General features: G+C 53.0%; 9 protein-coding genes across 9 annotated transcripts; 5 read left to right on the plus strand and 4 right to left on the minus strand.

Moving 5' to 3' along the window:
• Positions 1-1795: 1795 nt before the first annotated feature.
• Positions 1796-3846, minus strand: BU25DRAFT_407420 (hexokinase-like protein). The gene is made up of 3 exons (XM_033705528.1): positions 3494-3846; positions 3256-3404; positions 1796-3206 (listed from the first exon to the last, which is right to left on the minus strand). Exons 1-3 carry the CDS (start codon positions 3528-3530, stop codon positions 1890-1892), a joined length of 1503 nt encoding a protein of 500 aa, XP_033565968.1. The 5' UTR covers positions 3531-3846; the 3' UTR covers positions 1796-1889.
• A 500-nt stretch (positions 3847-4346) lies between these two features.
• On the plus strand, positions 4347-5775 carry BU25DRAFT_196758 (uncharacterized protein). Its single transcript, XM_033701055.1, has 2 exons — positions 4347-4736; positions 4790-5775. Exons 1-2 carry the CDS (start codon positions 4556-4558, stop codon positions 5662-5664), a joined length of 1056 nt encoding a protein of 351 aa, XP_033565969.1. The 5' UTR covers positions 4347-4555; the 3' UTR covers positions 5665-5775.
• A 442-nt stretch (positions 5776-6217) lies between these two features.
• BU25DRAFT_407422 (alpha/beta-hydrolase) lies at positions 6218-7713 on the plus strand. The gene has a single exon (XM_033705529.1). The coding sequence runs from the start codon at positions 6334-6336 to the stop codon at positions 7594-7596; it is 1263 nt and encodes a 420-aa protein (XP_033565970.1). The 5' UTR covers positions 6218-6333; the 3' UTR covers positions 7597-7713.
• Positions 7646-8845, minus strand: BU25DRAFT_407423 (alpha/beta-hydrolase). Its single transcript, XM_033705530.1, has 4 exons — positions 8531-8845; positions 8383-8479; positions 7980-8329; positions 7646-7911 (listed from the first exon to the last, which is right to left on the minus strand). The coding sequence occupies exons 1-4, from the start codon at positions 8616-8618 to the stop codon at positions 7667-7669; spliced, it is 780 nt and encodes a 259-aa protein (XP_033565971.1). The 5' UTR covers positions 8619-8845; the 3' UTR covers positions 7646-7666.
• Positions 8846-9039: 194 nt separating this feature from the next.
• BU25DRAFT_196763 (uncharacterized protein) lies at positions 9040-10692 on the minus strand. Its single transcript, XM_033701056.1, has 3 exons — positions 10442-10692; positions 10374-10392; positions 9040-10321 (listed from the first exon to the last, which is right to left on the minus strand). Exons 1-3 carry the CDS (start codon positions 10447-10449, stop codon positions 9293-9295), a joined length of 1056 nt encoding a protein of 351 aa, XP_033565972.1. The 5' UTR covers positions 10450-10692; the 3' UTR covers positions 9040-9292.
• Positions 10636-12040, plus strand: BU25DRAFT_407425 (uncharacterized protein). The gene is made up of 2 exons (XM_033705531.1): positions 10636-11675; positions 11722-12040. The coding sequence occupies exons 1-2, from the start codon at positions 10936-10938 to the stop codon at positions 11867-11869; spliced, it is 888 nt and encodes a 295-aa protein (XP_033565973.1). The 5' UTR covers positions 10636-10935; the 3' UTR covers positions 11870-12040.
• Positions 12041-12250: 210 nt separating this feature from the next.
• On the plus strand, positions 12251-15444 carry BU25DRAFT_407426 (uncharacterized protein). Its single transcript, XM_033705532.1, has 2 exons — positions 12251-12807; positions 12907-15444. Exons 1-2 carry the CDS (start codon positions 12446-12448, stop codon positions 15338-15340), a joined length of 2796 nt encoding a protein of 931 aa, XP_033565974.1. The 5' UTR covers positions 12251-12445; the 3' UTR covers positions 15341-15444.
• Positions 15445-15643: 199 nt separating this feature from the next.
• On the plus strand, positions 15644-16949 carry BU25DRAFT_407427 (Dihydroorotase). Its single transcript, XM_033705533.1, has 2 exons — positions 15644-15821; positions 15943-16949. The coding sequence occupies exons 1-2, from the start codon at positions 15687-15689 to the stop codon at positions 16912-16914; spliced, it is 1107 nt and encodes a 368-aa protein (XP_033565975.1). The 5' UTR covers positions 15644-15686; the 3' UTR covers positions 16915-16949.
• A 1525-nt stretch (positions 16950-18474) lies between these two features.
• Positions 18475-18990, minus strand: BU25DRAFT_488335 (uncharacterized protein; the record flags this gene model as incomplete). Its single annotated transcript, XM_033711343.1, has 1 exon — positions 18475-18990. One exon carries the CDS (start codon positions 18988-18990, stop codon positions 18664-18666), a length of 327 nt encoding a protein of 108 aa, XP_033565976.1. The 3' UTR covers positions 18475-18663.
• Positions 18991-19443: the final 453 nt, after the last annotated feature.

Consider the following 19443-nt stretch of genomic DNA (forward strand, 5'->3'; position numbering starts at 1 on the left):
ATCACCGAAATACACCGTCATCGATATCGAAACAGTGCTGAGTGCCACCGTCAGAGGCTGCTTGTGTGCTGCTCTGGACTCTATGTTTGCGCTCGTCATCAACATACAATTCTTGATGACCCTCACCACATCGATCGCGCTTACTGTTGGATAACAACTATCTTCCCGTGATGACGTCGCTTGAACGCTACCCTCAGCTTCAGAGCATCAAACCTCCAGTTTCGAGCTACGCTGCCACAGCCGTCGACAAACTCGAATCGTTGTTATGTGACGCGTTGTTTGTCAACATCAACAAAGGCGCAAGCTGACATCACCGCAATATGCTGCAACCTTCGAACACCACAAATCGCAGCCGCTGCGTGTGCCCGAGCCCGCAACCTAAATTTTGCATTCTGTAACACGAGGTTCAGCCTGACCCGAGTCGGACTTGACGTTCAGTTCGTTTCGGAGTCCGAGCGGACAGATGTCATGCAGCTCGCAAACTCAGCCTTAGCCGCTGTGTGCTGCTTTGGGTAAGATCGTCATGCAGCACATTTCGATAGGGAGAAGCAAAATTCAGTACGATTGACAGCTGCCACTTTCAATGTGTTAGCTCAGAATATTGCGCTTGGGTCAGGCACGAACTGAGATCGGCGCCATGCTGCATGCATAGTCGCAGCGTGCCAGCACTTGCGGTTCTGCTCGGCCACCGGCACCGTTCTCGCTCACCTAGAAGTCGGTCAAGTCAACATTTCCAAAATCCTGCAAAATCCGGCATCAGAAGGAAAGAACATGCAAGCTCAGCACGCGGCCTATAAGTTCCCCAGACAACAAGAGCTGTAGGTGGCGGTGTATGATCTCCTCAAAGAGCGGTATCCTAGTGTGAAGGTTCGGTGGAGCCGAGTCAGGACAAGGCACCCTGTCGCATTACAGAAGATCCACCATACATGTGTAGTCGACCACCTGGCCGGTCGAGAAGTGCATAACCCTTCACTCGTTCCTCGGATGACCTTGAAGCTGCGAAGATTGGGATGTGCAGAGGATGACGGTTGGGTCGTCATCGAAGCAGGAAAATCAGTGTGGTAGACCCTGAAGCCGTGACGGTACATATATAGTCGACAAGCATGTTCCTACACCTCCAAGGACTTCTCAGATCCTTTGATTTGCTGCTCTCGCATTGATGTAATCACGGAGATAACGACCCACGAGTCCACGTAACACTTGAAGACGACCATGTTGACCGGAATTAGCACATTGCCTTACAGCCATCTAGCATGTGCATCCTGACTCCCCCATAGTGATGTGTTGTACTTGATCGTCGATCTAAGTGAGTTCTACTCACGGTACCCAGGTCGAGGTATACATGTTCTAAGCGGGGATGACAGCATTGACACTCCTGTGACAGGTGCTCAAAATATCTGCGCGCGCATTTCGTGGTTATTTCGCGTACTGAAACGTACTTCACAGACGCGAACAACACGCGTAGACGTGTAAAGTGGTTGGCAACCGAACTATAGACCCGACTTGTACCGGTTGCTGAGAGGATGAATACTCTGCTTCTCTACGCTGTCAAAGCTCTATCGCTGAATGGCCTAGGTGATGTGCAACGGCTATTCGTGGCTGAATAAGGCGGTCAATGTTACAGCTCGCATATGCTGTTTTGGCGAAACGACACCGTTGCACCTGCTTGAACGCCGCGGTGGCAAGAATCGACAGATTATCTATAGTTGTATCGATTGCCCTTGGGGATGGAGTTGTTCGAGACCCTGGATTGGTCCATTTGCGATCTAAGCTTCGTTAGCTTAGCGTTGTCAGTCTCCTCTTCTCCTCACCGCATCGCAAGTTGTTCGTCAAAGTTCTTAGATTCGCTTCTAAATTCTCGATATGGGACAACTCAGATGCTGTGTGGTTTATGCGCCTCGTGGCTTCTTTCCGGCCATCTTCAACATAGCCTCGCAGTCCTGGATACCCGCAAGCTGGCCTTCCTTCACACGTTTAATGGTGAGCGCAGCGATCAAGGCAGCACCAACACCAGAACCGTCTTCGGCAGGGAGGATCTCGATAGGGTCGTTCTTCCCCTTGCCGTACTTAGCTGGCCAGTCCATGATCTCCTTGAGTGCTTGTGCGTTGCGGATCTTGAAGTGGGGGTACTTGGTGAAGACGGATCCGTCAGCACTGACGTGGGTCTGGTCCCAATTCTTGTGCTTGCAGATGGCTGCAACACCGCAGGCGGTCAAACGAGCAGCACGGGTGCCAATGAGCTCAGCGAGACGGCGGATGAGCTCGAGTTCAGGCTTTGTGCATGTGATGCTGAGCTTGTTCTGGAAGAGGTCGCCAGTCTCGAGCAAGTTCTCGAAGGGATCCTCCTCGATGGCGGAAAGGAATCCTGCGTCCAGAGAGTATGGCTTCTCCAGCTTGCTGACATCCTGACCTTCGAAGATGGTGCACTCGTGGCCCTTGTGCAGGTCCAGAAGGACCAGGCGGAAGATCTCGCCCAAGTACAAGCCAGCAACCATCTTCTCGAATGTCTGCTGACCAGGACGAGGTGAATCCTTGTCGATGATAACATCGTATTGTGTGCGGGGGAGTACCTGGTGCTCGTTGTCGAATGCACCCCATTCGCAGTTGATAGCCATGGGCAGCTTAGGATCGAGGTTGAGGTGCGCAATCTTGGGGATGGCACCACACTCCTCCATGTACGCAGCGTTGCAGCCCGTTCCGAAGATGCACCCAATCTTGATCTCGGTATCGGTGTATGCGGAGGCGATCATGGTACCAGTTGTATCGTTAACCAAAGCTGCCAGCTTGATGGGGACTCCACGCTCGGCCAGAGCCTTGTTGAAGGGTGGGACAACATCTTTACCTTCAACACCGTCAATATCGAAGCCCTTTGTCCACCTCTGGAGAACACCGTGATCGATGTACTCTTGCGTCGCGGGGTAGGAGAAGGTGAAACCAAGAGGCAAGTCCTCAAGCTCCTCGTCCTCGTGGTGGTATTCGACGAATTGCTGGAGACAGTCGGCAACGTAGCCCCAGAGCTCGTCCGCAGTACCGGTCTTCAGCTCCTCGGGCATGCGGTACTTGGACTGGATAATCTCGAACTCGCCCTTCTCCTCGGTCAGGGTCACCTCGCAAACTCGCAGGTTGGTTCCCCCCATGTCGAGAGCCAGGTATCGGCCGGTCTCCTCACCATCAGGGAAAGCCATACACCATGTTGGGTTCATGGGCTGTAATAGTCAGTCCAGCATCAAACGTTCCCTTCTGTGGGCTACTCACAATGGTCCCTCCTTCTTCTGACAGGCCCTTCTTAAGCTCCTTAACGAAGTGATCCGTGATCTCCTTCAGCTTCTTAGTAGGAACAACGAAGATCTCCTCGAGCTTCTCGATCTGCTCCTTGAGATCCCGGGGCATGTCCGCCATGGACCCTTGTCTACTGTTAACCCTGCGCATCATGTATCCCACCTGGCTCGCTGTTGGGCGCAAAACTTGGGAGGGGGAGGAGGTATGATCGTACCCTTTCGGGAAGGAGGCTTCCTTGCACCTGTAACCATTGTGACGGTTGCTGTACGTAGTGTAGAGGTGGTTCCGAGGACGCTCGAAGCTGTTGCGGGAGGCCGAAAAGCACGTTATCTGGAGGCTTGCGGCACAGATAGGGTATAATCCTACAATCCGAAATGGGCGGTCAGTACTGATTTATGAGGTATGACAAGCGAAGAAAGTTATGTAGATTGGGGCAGGAAAGCTGTGAAGGTCATGCGTAGGAGTGGCCCCTGCCACAGTAGCTTCAGACCCCACCACTGTGGAAGCTTGGTGTTGCTTTTGGGACGAGAAGGGGCGCTTACAGATGCTATCTAATAATGCTATCACTCCAATGAAGGATGCTGGTCCGTCGAAGCTGAGGCGCAAAACTAGAGCCCCGCACAACGTCATTGGCCGACAACGTGCAGCTGCTTTCGGCTAGACTTGCTTCTGCCGATCATCGCTCCTTCAACGCGTCCATGTTTGTTGACTTCACTTCTACTCACACTACGATTTGACCAACACACATTAATACCGGATATGCCAATTGGTTCGCGCTCTGAGATGTTATCCATCGTCTCTGGAGTGTTAAAAGATGCTTCACAGACTTACACCACTGCTCTGACCACAGGAGTCTGAGCCGCCGGACGCGTTGTGTACAGCTGCCAGACTTGTAGTCCTACGCGCTCAAGCACTTCTGTAGCTCGTACGACACTGATGATCGAATTTGGTTTGCCGCCCGTGGGTCTTGCAGACTGGACGGACGTCCAGCAGCAATAAGGACCACGTAAAGAGCTCTGAACCGGTACAGCTTCGCAACGCAGCGCTGGCTCCTGGGCACCCTGCTGGCGGGAAAAATGAGAGCAAACGTTGCGCTGACCAATCACTACACCATGTGGTCACGACATCTGCCAAGAGTTCACGATGTACGGTGTGGAGTCGTCTTCACTGCGTTTGTTATTGCCTAACGCCAAGCACAACATCACACATTCGCTAACATTCACAACGACCTTGACATTGCCTCTTTTGCACCGTCAGTATCTCCCAAACCGCCAGCATGGAGCGCCGGTCGACTCTGCCTTCGGGTATCGGTATGGCACTACAACAGCATGGCGACAATACTGAGGCCAGCAACACCGTCGAAGCTGGAGAAGAGAAGCGTCTACCACCACGAGGTGGCCATGACCGGTCGATGTCCGAAGCGCGCATGTTTGCGCAGCCGGATCTTGGAGATGATAGTAAGAATTCGAACAAAAGTTCTACGACCCTTCAGATGACTGACTTACTCCAGGCACAGCTGAGAAGACCCTAGCAATCGACGTCAACGGCACTGAAGTCTCCAACAGCCCTACAGCTAGTCCAACCAAAACCAGTCTTTTCAATGACTTCTGCAGAGGTCAGCCGCCCAAGCGGTCTTTCCTTGGTCCTGATGGTCGGACACCTCCGCGTCTCCGCATGTCCAGGCGTTCCACACTCGCGGACAAGCCAGAACTGGACACCCTGCTCAAAGCTGTCATGATCCAGTACAAGGATGGAGAGTTTCTCCCACTCGATACCAACACCGTGCATCGCCTTACTCAGTACCTCAACGGGTCAAAGCCGCTGGCCCACACCTGCCGATTCAAGAGGCTGCTGATCAACAGCGAGACTAACAAGGTGCGTGCGGGTCTTTTCGTGGCCGCCCTCGAGAACATTGGGGTGTACTGCGAGCACCTGGTCATCGTCGCGCCATTCCACACCATCGAGTTTAGCAATGTGTTTGACCGTGAGACCGGCAATGCCGAACCCGGAAGTGACTGGGAGAAGATCTTGGAGTGCTTCCCTAATCTTCGCACTCTCACTTTCGAGCACCCGGTCAAGGAACCAACGAACCTTACGCGAGACACTTTCTACTCTCTGAATCGTGCTCTTGCCAACAACACAACCCTCCAGAGGTTCGTGGACGTCCAATTTGATGTTCCACCCAAACTCATGTTCGACTACCATCACGACTACCACAGCCGTCAACGACAAAGCAGCTCTCCTCACTCCTTTAGTGTCATCTCAACACCGCTTACCATGGTCGGTTCTGATATGGTGTACGCAGACGGCGCGGAGGACTTTGGTTCGTTGGATGCTGAGCCTGTCTTTGGCAAAGCGGATGACATTGATACGGTCGACGATTAGGAGGCCGCTGTCTTGGAGCATGGAGAGGGAAGGCGACTTTACATTGGGTGATTCAAGAAATCTTCCACGGCGTTATGGCAAATACCCAGGGATGCAAGGAGCAGCGATAATTTCTTTCTAGGTCGGCGAGGCCTCAAAAGTGCTTTTCACGACAGCGAAACATACGTCTGAGTAGGATGATGCGCTGGATTATCTTCAACGAGGTGTCTGCCACGAGTTGATCAACTCATCCACCGCTCTATTGTACAATACATGAACTCCCCACTTCCATCTGTCTTCCTGTTTGCAACCTCTTTGTTACTATTCCTGAGCTTCACATTCGAAACAATATTCACTCGATAGATCCTCTGAAAATAGTCCTGAAACGCGTACTTGGCAGTCATGTCGTACAGTCGTGACGTTCGGCTCCCCACGCCGCCGGACCTCATTCCGAGCGGCCCGCCTGCGATTTACCGCACCGGTACTTCGTACATTGGCCGGATACCTGCATATCCACAACTTAGAGCGAAACTGTATATAGAAAGGTCCGGCGACGAAGATATGGACGTTTCGATTCTAGCAAATTCCTCGTCCTGTGCTACACTCCCCACAGCTCACGTTGCGGCACTTGACAAACACCACCAACTACAACAAAAGGACAGGAACCACCAGATCAAGAGATAGCACAACATGGCAGCACCAGGCGGCAAATTCTTCATCCAAGACAACCTTTCCAAACCCGCGGCGCACCACAAATCCTACGCCCAGCTATGGGAAACAAAATGGAAGAAGCCCGCCGAAATGGGCGTGTACCCCTTCATGTTCGGCACAGCCAAGGACTTCGAGCCTGTCGTATCTGAACTCACTAGACGCGACTTCAAGGAGCCTTACGAGTGGGATGAATACGCAAAAGTTTATTTTCCGCAGGCCGAGCAATTGAAAGGTATCGCGCAGGAGGCGGAAGAGAAGGGCGAAAAAGAGAAGGCGTCTGAGTATTATCTGAGAGCGAGCGCGGTGTATAGGATTAGTAGGTTTCCGGCGCCCCGCAGTGATGTGCAACGAGAAGCCTGGAAACTGGGGAAAGAATGCTGCATCAAGGGTTTAGGTATGCGGGAGCATCCTGTGAAGGAGGTGGAGATCCCGCACAAGCACCGCAACTCCAGCGAAGGCGAAACCATACCCGTCTACCATCTCGTCCCAGACACAGCAATGGAAGATAAGCCCGTCCCAACGGTAATTATCTTCACTGGGCTCGATGGGTACCGCACCGAACTCGCCGTTTGGATGGAAGGCTGGCGCCGCGTGGGCGTCGCCACCATCGTGCTGGAAATCCCTGGGACAGGCGACTGTCCCGCAAACGCCTCCGATCCCAAGAGCCCTGACAGACTATACAGCAGCATGTTCGACTGGATCGATACACAGCCCCTCCTCGACAACAAGAAGACTGCTATCTGGGCGTTCAGCACAGGCGGCTTCTACGCTATCCGCGTCGCGCACACGCACGCCTCCCGACTTGCCGGCGTCGTCGCGCTGGGCGGCGGGTGCCACCATATGTTCGATAAAGAGTGGCTGGATAACGTGAACCACCTCGAATACCCATTCGACCTCGCCAATACACTGGCGTATAAATGGGGGTATGGCGATGATGTCGAGGCGTTCAAACGCGAAGCCAAGGCCAAGTTCTCGCTGCTGGAGGACGGGACGTTGGATATGCCTGAGTGCGCAAGGCTGTTGTTGGTGAATGGCACCGAGGATGAGATTTTCCCGATTGATGATTATTATGTGGCGCTGCAGCATGGGGCGCCCAAGGAGGCGCGGTTTGTTAAGGGAGTTAAGCATATGGGGGAGCCGATGAGTTTCTTTGTGATTATTAAGTGGTTGTATAAGCTGTTTGGGATCGAGGCGGATGTGGTACAGCAGATGCAGACGTTGCCATTTAAGCCGAAGTACTGAAGCTGAAGGACCGAGGAGGAGTTTGGCTAGAGAGATCATCATGTGATGAGTGGATACCTTCTACATACATCTAAAGTCCAGGCTTCGGTATCGGAGTATCGTGGTTCTCCTTCTTGACATACTCATCGAACCAGAACACAGCTTGCATGAACGCCTGTTCCTTCGCGAATCTCGCCCTCTGATGTGACAAGTCGCCCTTGACACCGAAACCGTGCTCGACGTCCGAATACAGTGTCATTTGATACGGTACACTCATCTCTTTGAGAATGTCCTCTGTCTCCCTCCTCTTCTCGGCGGGGAAAATCGTGTCCGTTTCTGCACCTTGTTAGCACACTCTTGCCCAATTTTTGCTTCAGCAGAATGTCTGAACGGGGCAGACTCACCAGCAGCAACAATACTCAATGGCCCTTGTACCCCCTTCAACTCCTCGACCTCCACAAAACTCGGATGCGCCGTGAACCCCGCGTCCAGACCCCCAGGCTTCAGCCACCTGCACACATATTTCCCTCCAAAACAGTAGCCCACGCCCCCCAGTCTCTTCACACCAAGTTCGCCGCGCAGGTACTTGATGATGGTAGCGTAGATGGGATCGACAGTGCCTTCGCGGGGCATTTTGTTCGCTTTCCAGGAAGCGAAGTCGAATTCTGGACCCGGGTTGAACGGGATGATGTTGTCGTTGAGGACATCGGGAATGATGGTGTAGTAGCCGTTTGCTGCGAATTGGTCGGCAATACTATCATCTGTTAACACGAGGAGGAGTTGATTGAGGAAGAGGGTTGCACGGACAGTTGGACGTTGGGGAACTCGAAGCCGAGGGCGTCGGTCATGATTAAGACGGCGTTCTGGGTGCTGCCGTTCTCGGGGTAGATGGTGTATGCGCGGACTGGGTGGATCAGCATTCGTTGCATATCAAAGGTTTTGGAGCCCTATTCACTGTCGCCGATATTCTTGATTCCTCCCTTAGGCGTGCCTTTGTGCTTGACGCCGATCGCGCAGCATCGTTGCAATGGATGAGAAGCCATGTTGGGAGTGATAGCAGAATTTGGAGTGTGCAGCTCAATAGAGGACGGCTCAATAGAGGACGTGAGTACCAACTAGATACTTTTCCAGACCATCAACATCCACCACGGAGCTTTGAAGCTTGCGTACTGCCCCACGGCGGGGCATGCATGTCTACAGCACGGCTATGACCACCAGAGTTGGCAACAATCAAGCGATAGGCAGATTGATTATTGGATCAGGCCTGACACGGGCCTCTCTATGGTCTATTGACGCTTAGTTGGGCAATCACTTGATTGTTGACAACTCTGATGACTAAGAACAAATGTTAGGATTTGCCAATTTGTCAGCAACCCCGCTCCAACCATCAACACAGCAGCAAAAGAAACCGGTTACAACATGCTATTACTTACCAAGACAACACACTCCTGGAGGCTTTCAGCACAATTAGGACCGCTCTACAGGGTTCTTAGAAACTACTGTAGTCCTGTAACACTTTATGAAAGTGCAAGTGGCTTCTGAATATGCTCTGAAGACCTCCAATATTTTGGAAAGACGCGCGCTTGTGTCCGGCTTTTCCTGCTACACGAGAGCGAAACCATGACGAGGACGAGAGAATGCTGAATTGGGTATCATGATCACTGAACCTGCTCCTACCTGCACGAACGGATGGAACAGGCTTACAGATTGCTACTGCTCATCTTGCAACAGGCTCCTCCTCATCTCGTCGTCTCCGACCGTTGGTGCTCCGGCTTCTGTGATGTCGTGATGAAGAGTGCCGACTGTGACGGTCCTTGTGATCTCGTTCTCGCTCTCGACTCCGACTGCGTGATCTGGCTCTACGGTGCGAGTGTCTATGTCTGCGCTCTCGATTGGGGCTTCGGCTTCGACTTCGACTGCGGCGATGACTGTCCCTCTTGTGATGCTTACTCCTCTCTTCCTTTTCTTGTGCATCTCGCAACTCCTTGAGCTCGCGCTTGCGCTCGTCTACCCACTTCTTCTTGTCCTCTTTGGACTTCTTCAACTGGGTTTGGGCTTTCTGCATGAACGCAAACGGGTCGTTGGAGGTTATCCGGGCTTGCTCCCTCTCTTTGCGCAGTGGATCTTCGTTTCCCCACGCGTTCTTACTCTCGAAGCCTGGATACTCGAGCGCCGCACTGCTCTCCTCAGTTGCTTGGCTCAACTTCTGCTGAACTGCGTACCAAGGCTGATCCAGACCGTTCTTGCCTGCCGCGTTCGAGAAGCGCATGGTGTACTGGTCCTCAAAGGCTTGCTCCTTCTTGCGCTTCTCCTTCTCGACCTCTGCGTTCTTCTCGCGCCTGGTAGCCTCTTTGATGTCCACAGGGAAGAGGTCAATGTTGCCGGCGTGGTCAGTCAAGGGTGCATCACTTGCGGGTTTGCGCAGCTTCAGGACCTTTGCATCCTCTTCGTCGCCGTCTTTTGGCTTTGTCATGGACGCAGCCAACCGTATGTCCATATCGGTATCATCTTCGCCCCTCAACTTCCTTCTCTTTTTATTATGGCCGCCGTCGCTGTCCTTCTTCTGTCTGCCATCTTCGACTTCCTCTTCAGGCAGCGGGGGCGGTGTACGGCCTCGTAGTATGGCAGCGCGTCGTTCGGCATCGAGCTCTTGCATGCGCTGGTCGGCAGCAGCTTCACGGGCGGCAGCGGCCTCTTCGTCCGCCTTGACGCGGGCGATGTTGGCGGGGTTGTAGACATTCCATGACTGTGGGAGGTTAGTACGGGCATTCTGAGAAAATGCACCGTTGAAGAGCTACCTTCTTGCCTAGGAGATGGCTGGAGTGTGTCAGTCCATTGAAGTATAAAATTTATAAAATAGACGTACAGTGGCATGATTGTTGCCTGCCAGCAGCGGCAGCCCTGGAGATGTTCGGTGGATGGTTACGTGATCATGGTGCAGGAGCATCACGCTTCAAGTGATCGCTGCATGGTTTTGGTGGGGCACAAATGCACGGGAGAACGGGAGTTCGCTGATCCACAAAATGAACGGATCGCCATAGCTCCCAGCGTCACACCTCTCAACCCCGACTCGTTGTGCAGTCAGCGCTCACTCGCCCTGCACGTTCTTCGAACTTGTCTCGGACATGTGCCCACTGAGTTGTGATTATTGAATGTCGATCAGTTGTCTGTCCCTGGTCGCCCTTGTATACGAGTCAGCCTGGGCATCCGTCCGTCTAGAAGGGACGGTTCCCATTTTCCCAACCACCTCATCGCGGGAACGTCCTCCACCGTGCCGCTGTGCGCTTAGATCCTGAACCCCTTTTGATCATGTGCGACTTGGAAGCTGAGGGTTGGCAAAAAAGCAATTTGTTTCGATAGATGACACTGTCCGGTTGCGATCGCAGATCCCCCTCCGGCTCCGCTTACGACTTCCTGGTGAATCGAGCCCCGTCACTTCGTGGAGTGCAACACGCAGTCAATCCACATACGAGCTCTACGATGCCCACCTGGCTGGTGCATGGCTTTCGCTGGCCGCGCGCTCAAGTACGCATCCACACCATCCTACAAAACCTCGACGATGTAGCTCCAGAGTGGGTCATGGCGCCCGCGACCCAGGCCTGCCTGCACAAGAACTTCAAAGAACAATGGCCTGATATCATAGCACGACTACCCGGCCTGCGGTTCATCGAACAGTACGATCCAGACGACCTCACAGTAAAGGACCAGCCCTACGCGTACGTGTGCGATCAGGTCCACGACATCAAGCTAGGAATAGACATAGATGAGGTACGAGGCGGCGGTGTTTCAGACGAGCAGTGGACAGCGATAGCGGAACTAAGAGATAAGGTCACACCAGAAGCAAAGCTGGGTTGGTTTGTGGTTGTCAATGGCGACGTAGAGCGTTGGGCGCCGCCACTCGAGGATGAGGATGAGCTGGAAGACGAAGAGGACGAGGAAGAGGCTGAAACGAAGACCCTTAGCCCGCCGGCAAGAAGTCCGAGAAGTAGCGTATGGAAAGGCAGTGGCAGCGATGCAACGAATGGACAAGAACCAGCGCGGCCTTCAACAAGCAGAAGCATGAAGAACTGGATTGGTGGAATACTCCGGAAAACGCGAAGGTAAGCTGATTGCACTCTTAAGGCTAGCATGTACTGATCCCTCCAGCTCCAAGAGTCTCAGAGGCGAAGCAACACGCACGAAGACTCCACCACCTGTACCACCGTTACCACCCATGTTGCCGAAGGCAGCACTTCAGTCTCCGCCCAGAACGGCAAACGGGAAAGCACCAATGCCACTTCGCCCAGCGAAATGAAAAGATGCGGAACTTCAGACGGGAAAGATGACGAATACACGACTACACGACAGCATATACAGGACCTTGTAGATGACTTATCGAAGCATACACAGCATGGCATAGAATGACCACTCCAAGAATGCAATGAGATACATGACTACGTCTGCAAGCATCCTATAGTGACAGTTCACCACCAGATTAGCCAATACACGTCAAAATGAACTTCCTCGCATGCGACAATGCAATATAGGCTCAAACAGCACTGAATGCCAGTACTTATGATAATCCTGTCGCAAAGTTACCTTTATGGTTAGCGGCCATTGAAGCTTTTGCACGTGATCATGATAGCCTAACTTTCTGATCGCGACTTCCCTGTGCAGCAACTTAATCTTTACATCGCACCGACGAATTGCTACCTCTCCTACCCACCGCGGAGCTTACCCAAGCTTGGGAATACGAAATCGCGAAACAGTTGACCCGTATTGTTACTTCCAGCAATTTAAAGCCTCAACGCCGAACAACAATTGCTGAGCGTCGCAGCGCCCGCGCGACTAAGAACGACAACGCGCTCGAAGCACGCAAAACACCGCCAAAATGAGTCGACGAGACTTTCTGTCTATGCCCGCACCCGAGAACTATGTGGCTGGTCTCGGGCGCGGTGCTACCGGATTCACAACCAGAAGTGATCTGGGTCCGGCGCGAGAGGGTCCTTCTGAGGAACAGATGAAGGAGATGTTGGCGAAACGTGCCGCTTCTCTCGGTCAAGCTGCTCCATCCGCATATGGTGTTACAGAGAAGAAAGAGGAGGAAGATGACGAGGCAGATCGTTTCCAGGACCCTGACAATGAGGTTGGCCTGTTCTCGAGCGGTATGAACTACGACAAGGACGACGACGAAGCAGACAGAATATACCAGGAAGTTGATGAGAAGATGGACAAGCGGCGGCGAGCTAGAAGGTTAGTACCCTTAATTTCTTTTCCCCTTTCCCTACATTCTTTTGTTTCGAAGTATTCATCGTGTTTTTTGCCACGAACAGATACCGATGTCCGACCTAGGGAAGCTCGCGAGCAGCAAGAACGAGACGAATACGAAAAGAACAATCCAAAGATCCAACTACAGTTCGCCGATCTGAAGCGTGCGCTGGGCTCTGTGACCGAAGACGAGTGGGCAGCGCTGCCTGAGGTGGGAGACATGACGGGCAAGGCGAAGCGCGCAAGAGAAGCCCGTATGGCAAACGCACGGTCGTATGCGGTACCTGACAGCGTTCTGTCCGCGGCATCCAAGTCCGGAGAGCTTGAGACATCTATTTCCACGGGAGACGCCGATTCGGGTACAATGACCAACTTCGCCTCTATTGGTGCTGCGCAACAATCAGCCTTACAAGTCCGACTGGATTCGGCGGCATCGAGCAACACGGGAACACAGACAACGACTACGTCCGGAACTGCAACTGCAGTCGACCCAAAGGGATATCTTACTGCGTTGGACAAGAAGGAGATGCAGGGCGGCGAAGTACCCGTGGAAGACATCAACCGTGCGCGAGTGTTGTTGGAATCTGCAGTCAAGACCAATGTCAACAACGGTCCTGGATATGTTGCGCTGGCACGTCTTGAAGAAGTTGCAGGGAAGATCCACACCGCGAAGAAGGTTATCCAGAAAGGCTGCGAGATGTGTCCGAAGTCGATAGTCGTATGGGAGGAGGCCATCAGACTGAACCGCGAGAGTCTCCACAATGCGAAGATTATTGCGGCGAACGGTATCAAGCTCAACCCCAAGGCTATCGTATTGTGGAAGGCAGCTATAGATCTAGAGCAGACACCAGCAGCTAGAAAGAAGGTGACTCGACAAGCGCTGGATCACAACCCTCAGTCTGTCGAGCTCTGGAAGACCTTGATCAACGATACCGAGGACATCGAGAACGTCAAGCTGTTGTTTGCAAAGGCTACAGAAACAGTGCCACTCTCAGAAGAACTGTGGATTTCCTACGCACGCGTCAGCGATGCAGAGGCAGCTCAGCAGGTCCTGAACAAAGCTCGCAAAGCTATTCCCACCAGCTGGGCGATTTGGGTACATGCCTGTAGGTTGCAAGAAGAGCTCGGAAAGGTCGACATCTGCGACAGGATCATGGAACGTGCAGTCAAGGCTTTGATCAAGGAGAATGCCATGATCAAGCGCGAGGAGTGGCTGGCACAGGCCGAGATTTGTGAAGAAGAGGGTGACAAGGTCACAGCAGCCTCCATCGTAAAAGCAACTATTGGCTGGAGTCTAGATGAAGACGACGAACGACGCGACATCTGGCTCGAAGATGCGAAGAACATCTCCAACCGAGGCCACTACGAAACGGCAAGAGCGATCCTTGGGCATTGTGTGTCGATCTTTCCATACTCAACAACCGTCTGGCATGCGTCTGCCGATCTCGAAAAGCATCATGGAACTACTGAATCTCTTCTCAGCGTTCTCGAGCGTGCTGTCAACGCTTGTCCAAACTCAGAATCGCTGTGGCTACTATATGCTCGAGAAAGATGGCAGGCTGGAGACATCGAGGGTGCTCGTCAAGTCTTGGGCCGATCCTTCGAGCAGCTGCCTGGTAACGAAAACCTCTACACACGAGCTGTCGACTTTGAAGCGGACGCTGGCAACTACGAGCAGGCGCGCAGTTTCTTGAAGGTCGCCCGAGACTCGGCCGCCACCGACCGCATATTTATGAAATCTGCGGTTCTCGAGCGCCAGCTTGGTGACTACGAGACTGCAATCGACATCTGCAACCAGGGTCTGCAGAGTTGGCCTGGCAGCTGGAAGTTGCACGCCATCAAGGGGCAAATCTATGAGCAGCTATCGAAGCTCAAGGAAGCACAAGAAGCCCTCACTATCGGCACACGGGCCGCACCAAAAGCACCCATGCTTTACATTCTGCTCTCAAGAATACAAGAAAAGACCGGCGCCGTTGTCAAAGCCCGCTCAACACTCGACCGCGGTCGTCAACAGAACCCCAAAAATGCCGAGATACTCTGCGAAGCCGTCCGCCTCGAGCGCCGCCGAGGCGACATCCCCGCCGCTCAGAAAGTCATGGCCACCGCACTCCAAGAATGCCCTACCTCCGGCTTTCTTTGGGCTGAGAAGATCATGCACCTCGAGTCGCGAACGCAACGGAAACCGCGCGCCCTCGAAGCCATCAAGAAAGTCGAGAAGGACCCACAGCTCTTCGTCGTCGTTGCCCGCATATTCTGGTCCGAACGGAGACTCGACAAAGCGGCGACATGGTTCACCAAGGCCGTGGTGTTGGACCCAGATTACGGCGACGGATGGGTCTGGTACTACAAGTTCCTTGAGCAGCACGGGACGGAGGAGAAGAAGCAGGAGGTGTTGAGTAAGGCGGCTATGGCGGAACCGAAGCATGGCGAGATCTGGCAGAGTATTAACAAGGATCCAAAGAACGCACGGCTGGGGGTTGAGGAGGTGCTGAAGCTTGCGGCTAGCAAGGCTGAGTAGGAGCAGCTGATAACGGGAGAAAAGCGCGTAGGGTTTTGTGTGTCGCTCGACGGGCGGATGGCCATCTGGTGCGGTGAGGCCTGGGCACGTGCCTCTGTGTAGATACCATATTTCCAAATCAGGAATATTCATACACGCACTTCAGCTGCGATGCATAAGATTCGTGTCTCACTCGACATGCATGATTATACTGCTCCATGTTACGAGACTCTGCTTCAAGGTCAGGATTACCTACCTTGGTTAGCCCCACCATTAGCTGCTTCCCGGTTTCGCTCGCATGCAGCGACCTCAAAATTCAAACAACAACTCTCACACATTCATTTGCGCATTTCCCGAACAGCAAAACATGGGATTCACAGACTTGACTGAGATTGACCTGCCAGCGGCGTTCGACGCCCATGTGCACTTGCGTGATGGTGAGATGTCGCACCTTGTCACCCCCACCATCCGCCAGGGTGGTGTGAATCAAGTGTATGTCATGGTAAGCCAAACCCACATATCGTAATCTTCCAAATCATTGCACATGTTCTCTTAAATCTCTTGCGGGGTTTCAGTCATTCATGTTTTCACTTCACACGCACAATGATTGACTCATATCTCAGCCCAACCTTGTCCCACCCGTCACATCGGTCAAAGCAGCCCTCGAGTACCGTAACCGCCTGCGAGCCATCGAGCCAAATGTCGACTACCTCATGTCTCTCTACCTGCACGAGGACATCACGCCCGAGGTGATCCGCGAAGCAAAGAAAGTAGGCATCACTGGCGTGAAATCGTACCCAGCCGGCGTCACCACAAACTCCTCCTCTGGCGTCCTCTCCTACGAGCCCTTCTACCCCGTCTTCGCGGAAATGGAAAAGCAAAACATGATCCTCAACCTCCACGGTGAAGTCCCCTCCACCCCGGCCAACAAGCATATATCCTCTACCAAAGACGCGGCAATCACCATCCTCAACGCCGAGTCCGCATTCCTGCCCACCTTCAAATCCCTACACGCCAAATTCCCCAACCTGCGCATCATTCTCGAGCACTGCAGCACCGCCGCCGCCCTCGACGCGGTGCACTCCTGCGGTCCGTCCGTTAGCGGAACCATCACCGCGCACCACTTATCCCTGATAATCGACGACTGGGCCGGGGACCCATTCTGCTTCTGCAAGCCCGTTGCCAAGACTCCCGAGGATCGCGATGCTTTACTCAAGGCAGTGGTGAGCAGCAAAGGCCGATTCTTCCTCGGGACGGATTCAGCGCCTCATCCGAGCACTAAGAAAAGGGGCGAGGATAAGGTTGCTGCGGGGGTGTTTACGCAGCCGTATGCGCTTGGGTATGTTCTCGATGCTCTTGAGAACGGGGTGAAGAGGGGTGTGGTAAAGGAAGAAGACATTACTCAAGAGGTTTTGGAGGGGTTCTTTAGTGCGTATGGGCGCAAGTTCTACCAGGTCAAGGATGAGAAGAATGAGAGGATTGTCCTGAAGAAGGGTGGAGAAAAGATTGTCGATGTGCTGAAGAAGGACGGTGTCAGTGTTGAGGTTGTACCCTTCCGAAAGGGTGAGCAGACATGGAGCTCTGAGTGGAAGTAAAAGTATAAGAGAATAATGAGCAAGAGATGTAAGAGCCTATTTCTTCTCGAGCAATCGTCCATCTCCCAGAGAGCGTTCCAAACCGTAGATTTCACTGCACACAGGTACCATCGCCGGCAAGTGGGAAGCTCCTTCACCCCTGCTTCCACCCCTTCCCAGTCTCCGGCCAGAGAGCCTTCCAGATCTCTCTAAACTGCTCGTTACCAGACAATCCATCCATCTTACATTCCAACCTTTCCCCATTGTTCACTCTTCTCCTCTTCACTTCATCAATACCAAATTCGCTTTTGATGTGTCTCTCTCGGATCACACCTACAAACTCACCTCCTCCCAAGAGTACACCCTGGAAATCCGGACTCATGAGCTGCCCATTAAGCGCCGATGCACCAACCACCTACAGTCTCACACTCCTCAACTTCGGCGCCAAACCGGCCTTCGCCGGCGCATGCGCTGCCAGCATCTCGTGGAAAATCAAATGCGCGAGGCGCTCGTCCACAGCAGCGTTGACGAAAACCTCACAGATGGCAACGGTCATTGATTTCTGATCGTCTTCGTCATCAGGAGGCCCAAGGAGAAGGACTGGATCGTCTGATCCGTCAAGGTGACGATAGGATGTGCACTGGAGGCCTAGCGTAGCGGATCTTCAGCCTCATCGTCTTCGTTGTTCGTTCTGATCGGCGGTGTTCACCAACTCTCAACACCCTGACGTATCGACGACTCCCTGAATTGTCGAGCAGGCGCTTCCAGCCGCACCAGGCTCCGATGAAGCGGCTGCGCATTGTCTGCGTTGAGCGATATCCGGGAGAATCATCCTCGCTGTGCCGCAGCGCTGCAAGTCTTGCTCGTAAGTACGAAGGCCAATAATCTGGCCCTCCTCGGCTCAGCGTACGCTAGGTACTCACACACTGGTTCCAATACAAGCAGCGGTAGTGGTTTCATGACTCCTTTCTGTCGTATATTAGAACGCGGATGAACTGGATGTAGCAATCCAAGTACAACTTTGGCACTATTAGCTAAGACCAACAAAAAAATGGTTGACGTAACATCTGAAACAACAGTTGAGGAAGTGTTGTCTGAATGCAACAAGCGGCCTCGCTCGCTTTATATGTTCTCATCGCATTTAGCCGAGATTCGCTTGGAAAATCATGTGCATGCTGCTGCGAGTACTTGTTCCTTTGTTTGAATACCTTGTAGAGATATAGAGCTTTGACAAGGGATGTATTTATTGCAGTTGCCTGGGGTATCTACGATAGCTCCACCACATTGTCGGATGTCCCGATCTTCTTATGCCATGCTTTTGGCGCAAACTCCGCCGGTCCCGGTATCCGAGTATGAATTGTTCATGTAAGAGGCGGCATTGAGACTCGCCTAGCTTCGAACTTGGTCTCGCTCTTTGGTATTGTTCTTGCTAGCGATGTTGTTCTTCGGACCTCTTCAAACTTTGCCCGTTTGAGAGGGGCAGCACAAGTCTTCCCTGCTTTCAAAACGCCTTGTTGTTCGTCTTCGTCGTCTTCTCGTTGGCGCTTGATCGGAGGCAATGGCTGCGCGGAGGGCAGGAACGTGGCGAAAGCCGGCAGAGAGAGGGAAGAAGCCTTCTGTGGGCGCTGGTCCTTTCGGTGATGCGATCGGTGGTATCTTAACATCGTACGCTCCATCGAGAAATATTACTAGATCGAACCTCTTTCTAGTTTCGCGTGTTGATGAGAACGAATCAGCCGACGACGACATCGATGAGGATGGATTGACTTCTCACGGCACATCAACGATTGAGTGTTCACTCGCTTCCAACAAATGTTCTTTCGACTCTTCTTCGATATCGATAACGAGCTCGACCTCGTTCTCCAAGACTTCGCTTGGGTCTGGCATACGCCTTGAGAGGGTTAATGCATTGCGTAGAGCAACACACAGTAACGACGCCTTGCGGTCGACACCGTTGCCAATGATCTTCCGCTGCTCACTTAGTGATCCTATAATCGATTCATGATCGGGGTAGCCCTGTGTGTGCTGAACCTCCTGGATGCTTAATGGTCGGTGCTGTGACCAGTGCACCGAGGCGCCATTTCGGGCATCTCGCATGTTGTCATCTGTGGTAGTAGTTGATATTAGGCCGCCTACTTTTGTGCATCAATATGCTCTGCCGGTTTCCTTTTTCTTCGGTTGAAGAAGTGGTGACACGAGTTCAAGTTGGAGAGCTTCTGCGTAGCCGTAGCCCGGTGTTCCAACAATGCTCGGCCTTTGCTATTCGTTGGCCATGACAGTCGGTGATCTGGAAACCGGACACACGCCTGGACATTACCATTGCCAATGTATGGTAGGTAATCAGATGTAGCTCCTTTGGCGGAAACAACCGGGAATGAAGTGGCATAATGTTCACGATCGCCGAAACGCTCACCATTGGGAAGTCCCCAAGGCTCCTGGCAGCGGTTTTCTCGTATGATCGGCTGTGTGTGTGTGTGTGTGTGTGTGTGTGTGCGGACGTTGCAAGATTGGTTCAAGTCCTGGCGCCGCTACTGTCAGGATGATTCGTAA

This window comes from Macroventuria anomochaeta, assembly GCF_010093625.1.
Source record: "Macroventuria anomochaeta strain CBS 525.71 unplaced genomic scaffold BU25scaffold_4, whole genome shotgun sequence".
NCBI lineage: Eukaryota > Fungi > Ascomycota > Dothideomycetes > Pleosporales > Didymellaceae > Macroventuria > Macroventuria anomochaeta.

Bases quoted from the DNA above. Each gene is read 5' to 3' on its own strand.
- BU25DRAFT_196758 (XM_033701055.1), top strand. From the start codon at position 4,556: ATGGAGCGCCGGTCGACTCTGCCTTCGGGTATCGGTATGGCACTACAA. The intron at 4,737-4,789 runs GTAAGAATTCGA...GACTTACTCCAG, and splicing joins GCCGGATCTTGGAGATGATA to GCACAGCTGAGAAGACCCTA.
- BU25DRAFT_407426 (XM_033705532.1), top strand. From the start codon at position 12,446: ATGAGTCGACGAGACTTTCTGTCTATGCCCGCACCCGAGAACTATGTG. The intron at 12,808-12,906 runs GTTAGTACCCTT...TGTCCGACCTAG, and splicing joins AAGCGGCGGCGAGCTAGAAG to GGAAGCTCGCGAGCAGCAAG.
- BU25DRAFT_407422 (XM_033705529.1), top strand. From the start codon at position 6,334: ATGGCAGCACCAGGCGGCAAATTCTTCATCCAAGACAACCTTTCCAAA.
- BU25DRAFT_407425 (XM_033705531.1), top strand. From the start codon at position 10,936: ATGACACTGTCCGGTTGCGATCGCAGATCCCCCTCCGGCTCCGCTTAC. The intron at 11,676-11,721 runs GTAAGCTGATTG...TGATCCCTCCAG, and splicing joins ATACTCCGGAAAACGCGAAG to CTCCAAGAGTCTCAGAGGCG.
- BU25DRAFT_407427 (XM_033705533.1), top strand. From the start codon at position 15,687: ATGGGATTCACAGACTTGACTGAGATTGACCTGCCAGCGGCGTTCGAC. The intron at 15,822-15,942 runs GTAAGCCAAACC...CTCATATCTCAG, and splicing joins TGAATCAAGTGTATGTCATG to CCCAACCTTGTCCCACCCGT.
- BU25DRAFT_407423 (XM_033705530.1), bottom strand. From the start codon at position 8,618: ATGGCTTCTCATCCATTGCAACGATGCTGCGCGATCGGCGTCAAGCAC. The intron at 8,480-8,530 runs GTGAATAGGGCT...TGATCCACCCAG, and splicing joins AATCAAGAATATCGGCGACA to TCCGCGCATACACCATCTAC. The intron at 7,912-7,979 runs GTGAGTCTGCCC...AACAAGGTGCAG, and splicing joins ATTGAGTATTGTTGCTGCTG to AAACGGACACGATTTTCCCC.
- BU25DRAFT_407420 (XM_033705528.1), bottom strand. From the start codon at position 3,530: ATGGTTACAGGTGCAAGGAAGCCTCCTTCCCGAAAGG. The intron at 3,405-3,493 runs GTACGATCATAC...ACAGTAGACAAG, and splicing joins GAAGCCTCCTTCCCGAAAGG to GGTCCATGGCGGACATGCCC. The intron at 3,207-3,255 runs GTGAGTAGCCCA...TGACTATTACAG, and splicing joins CAGAAGAAGGAGGGACCATT to CCCATGAACCCAACATGGTG.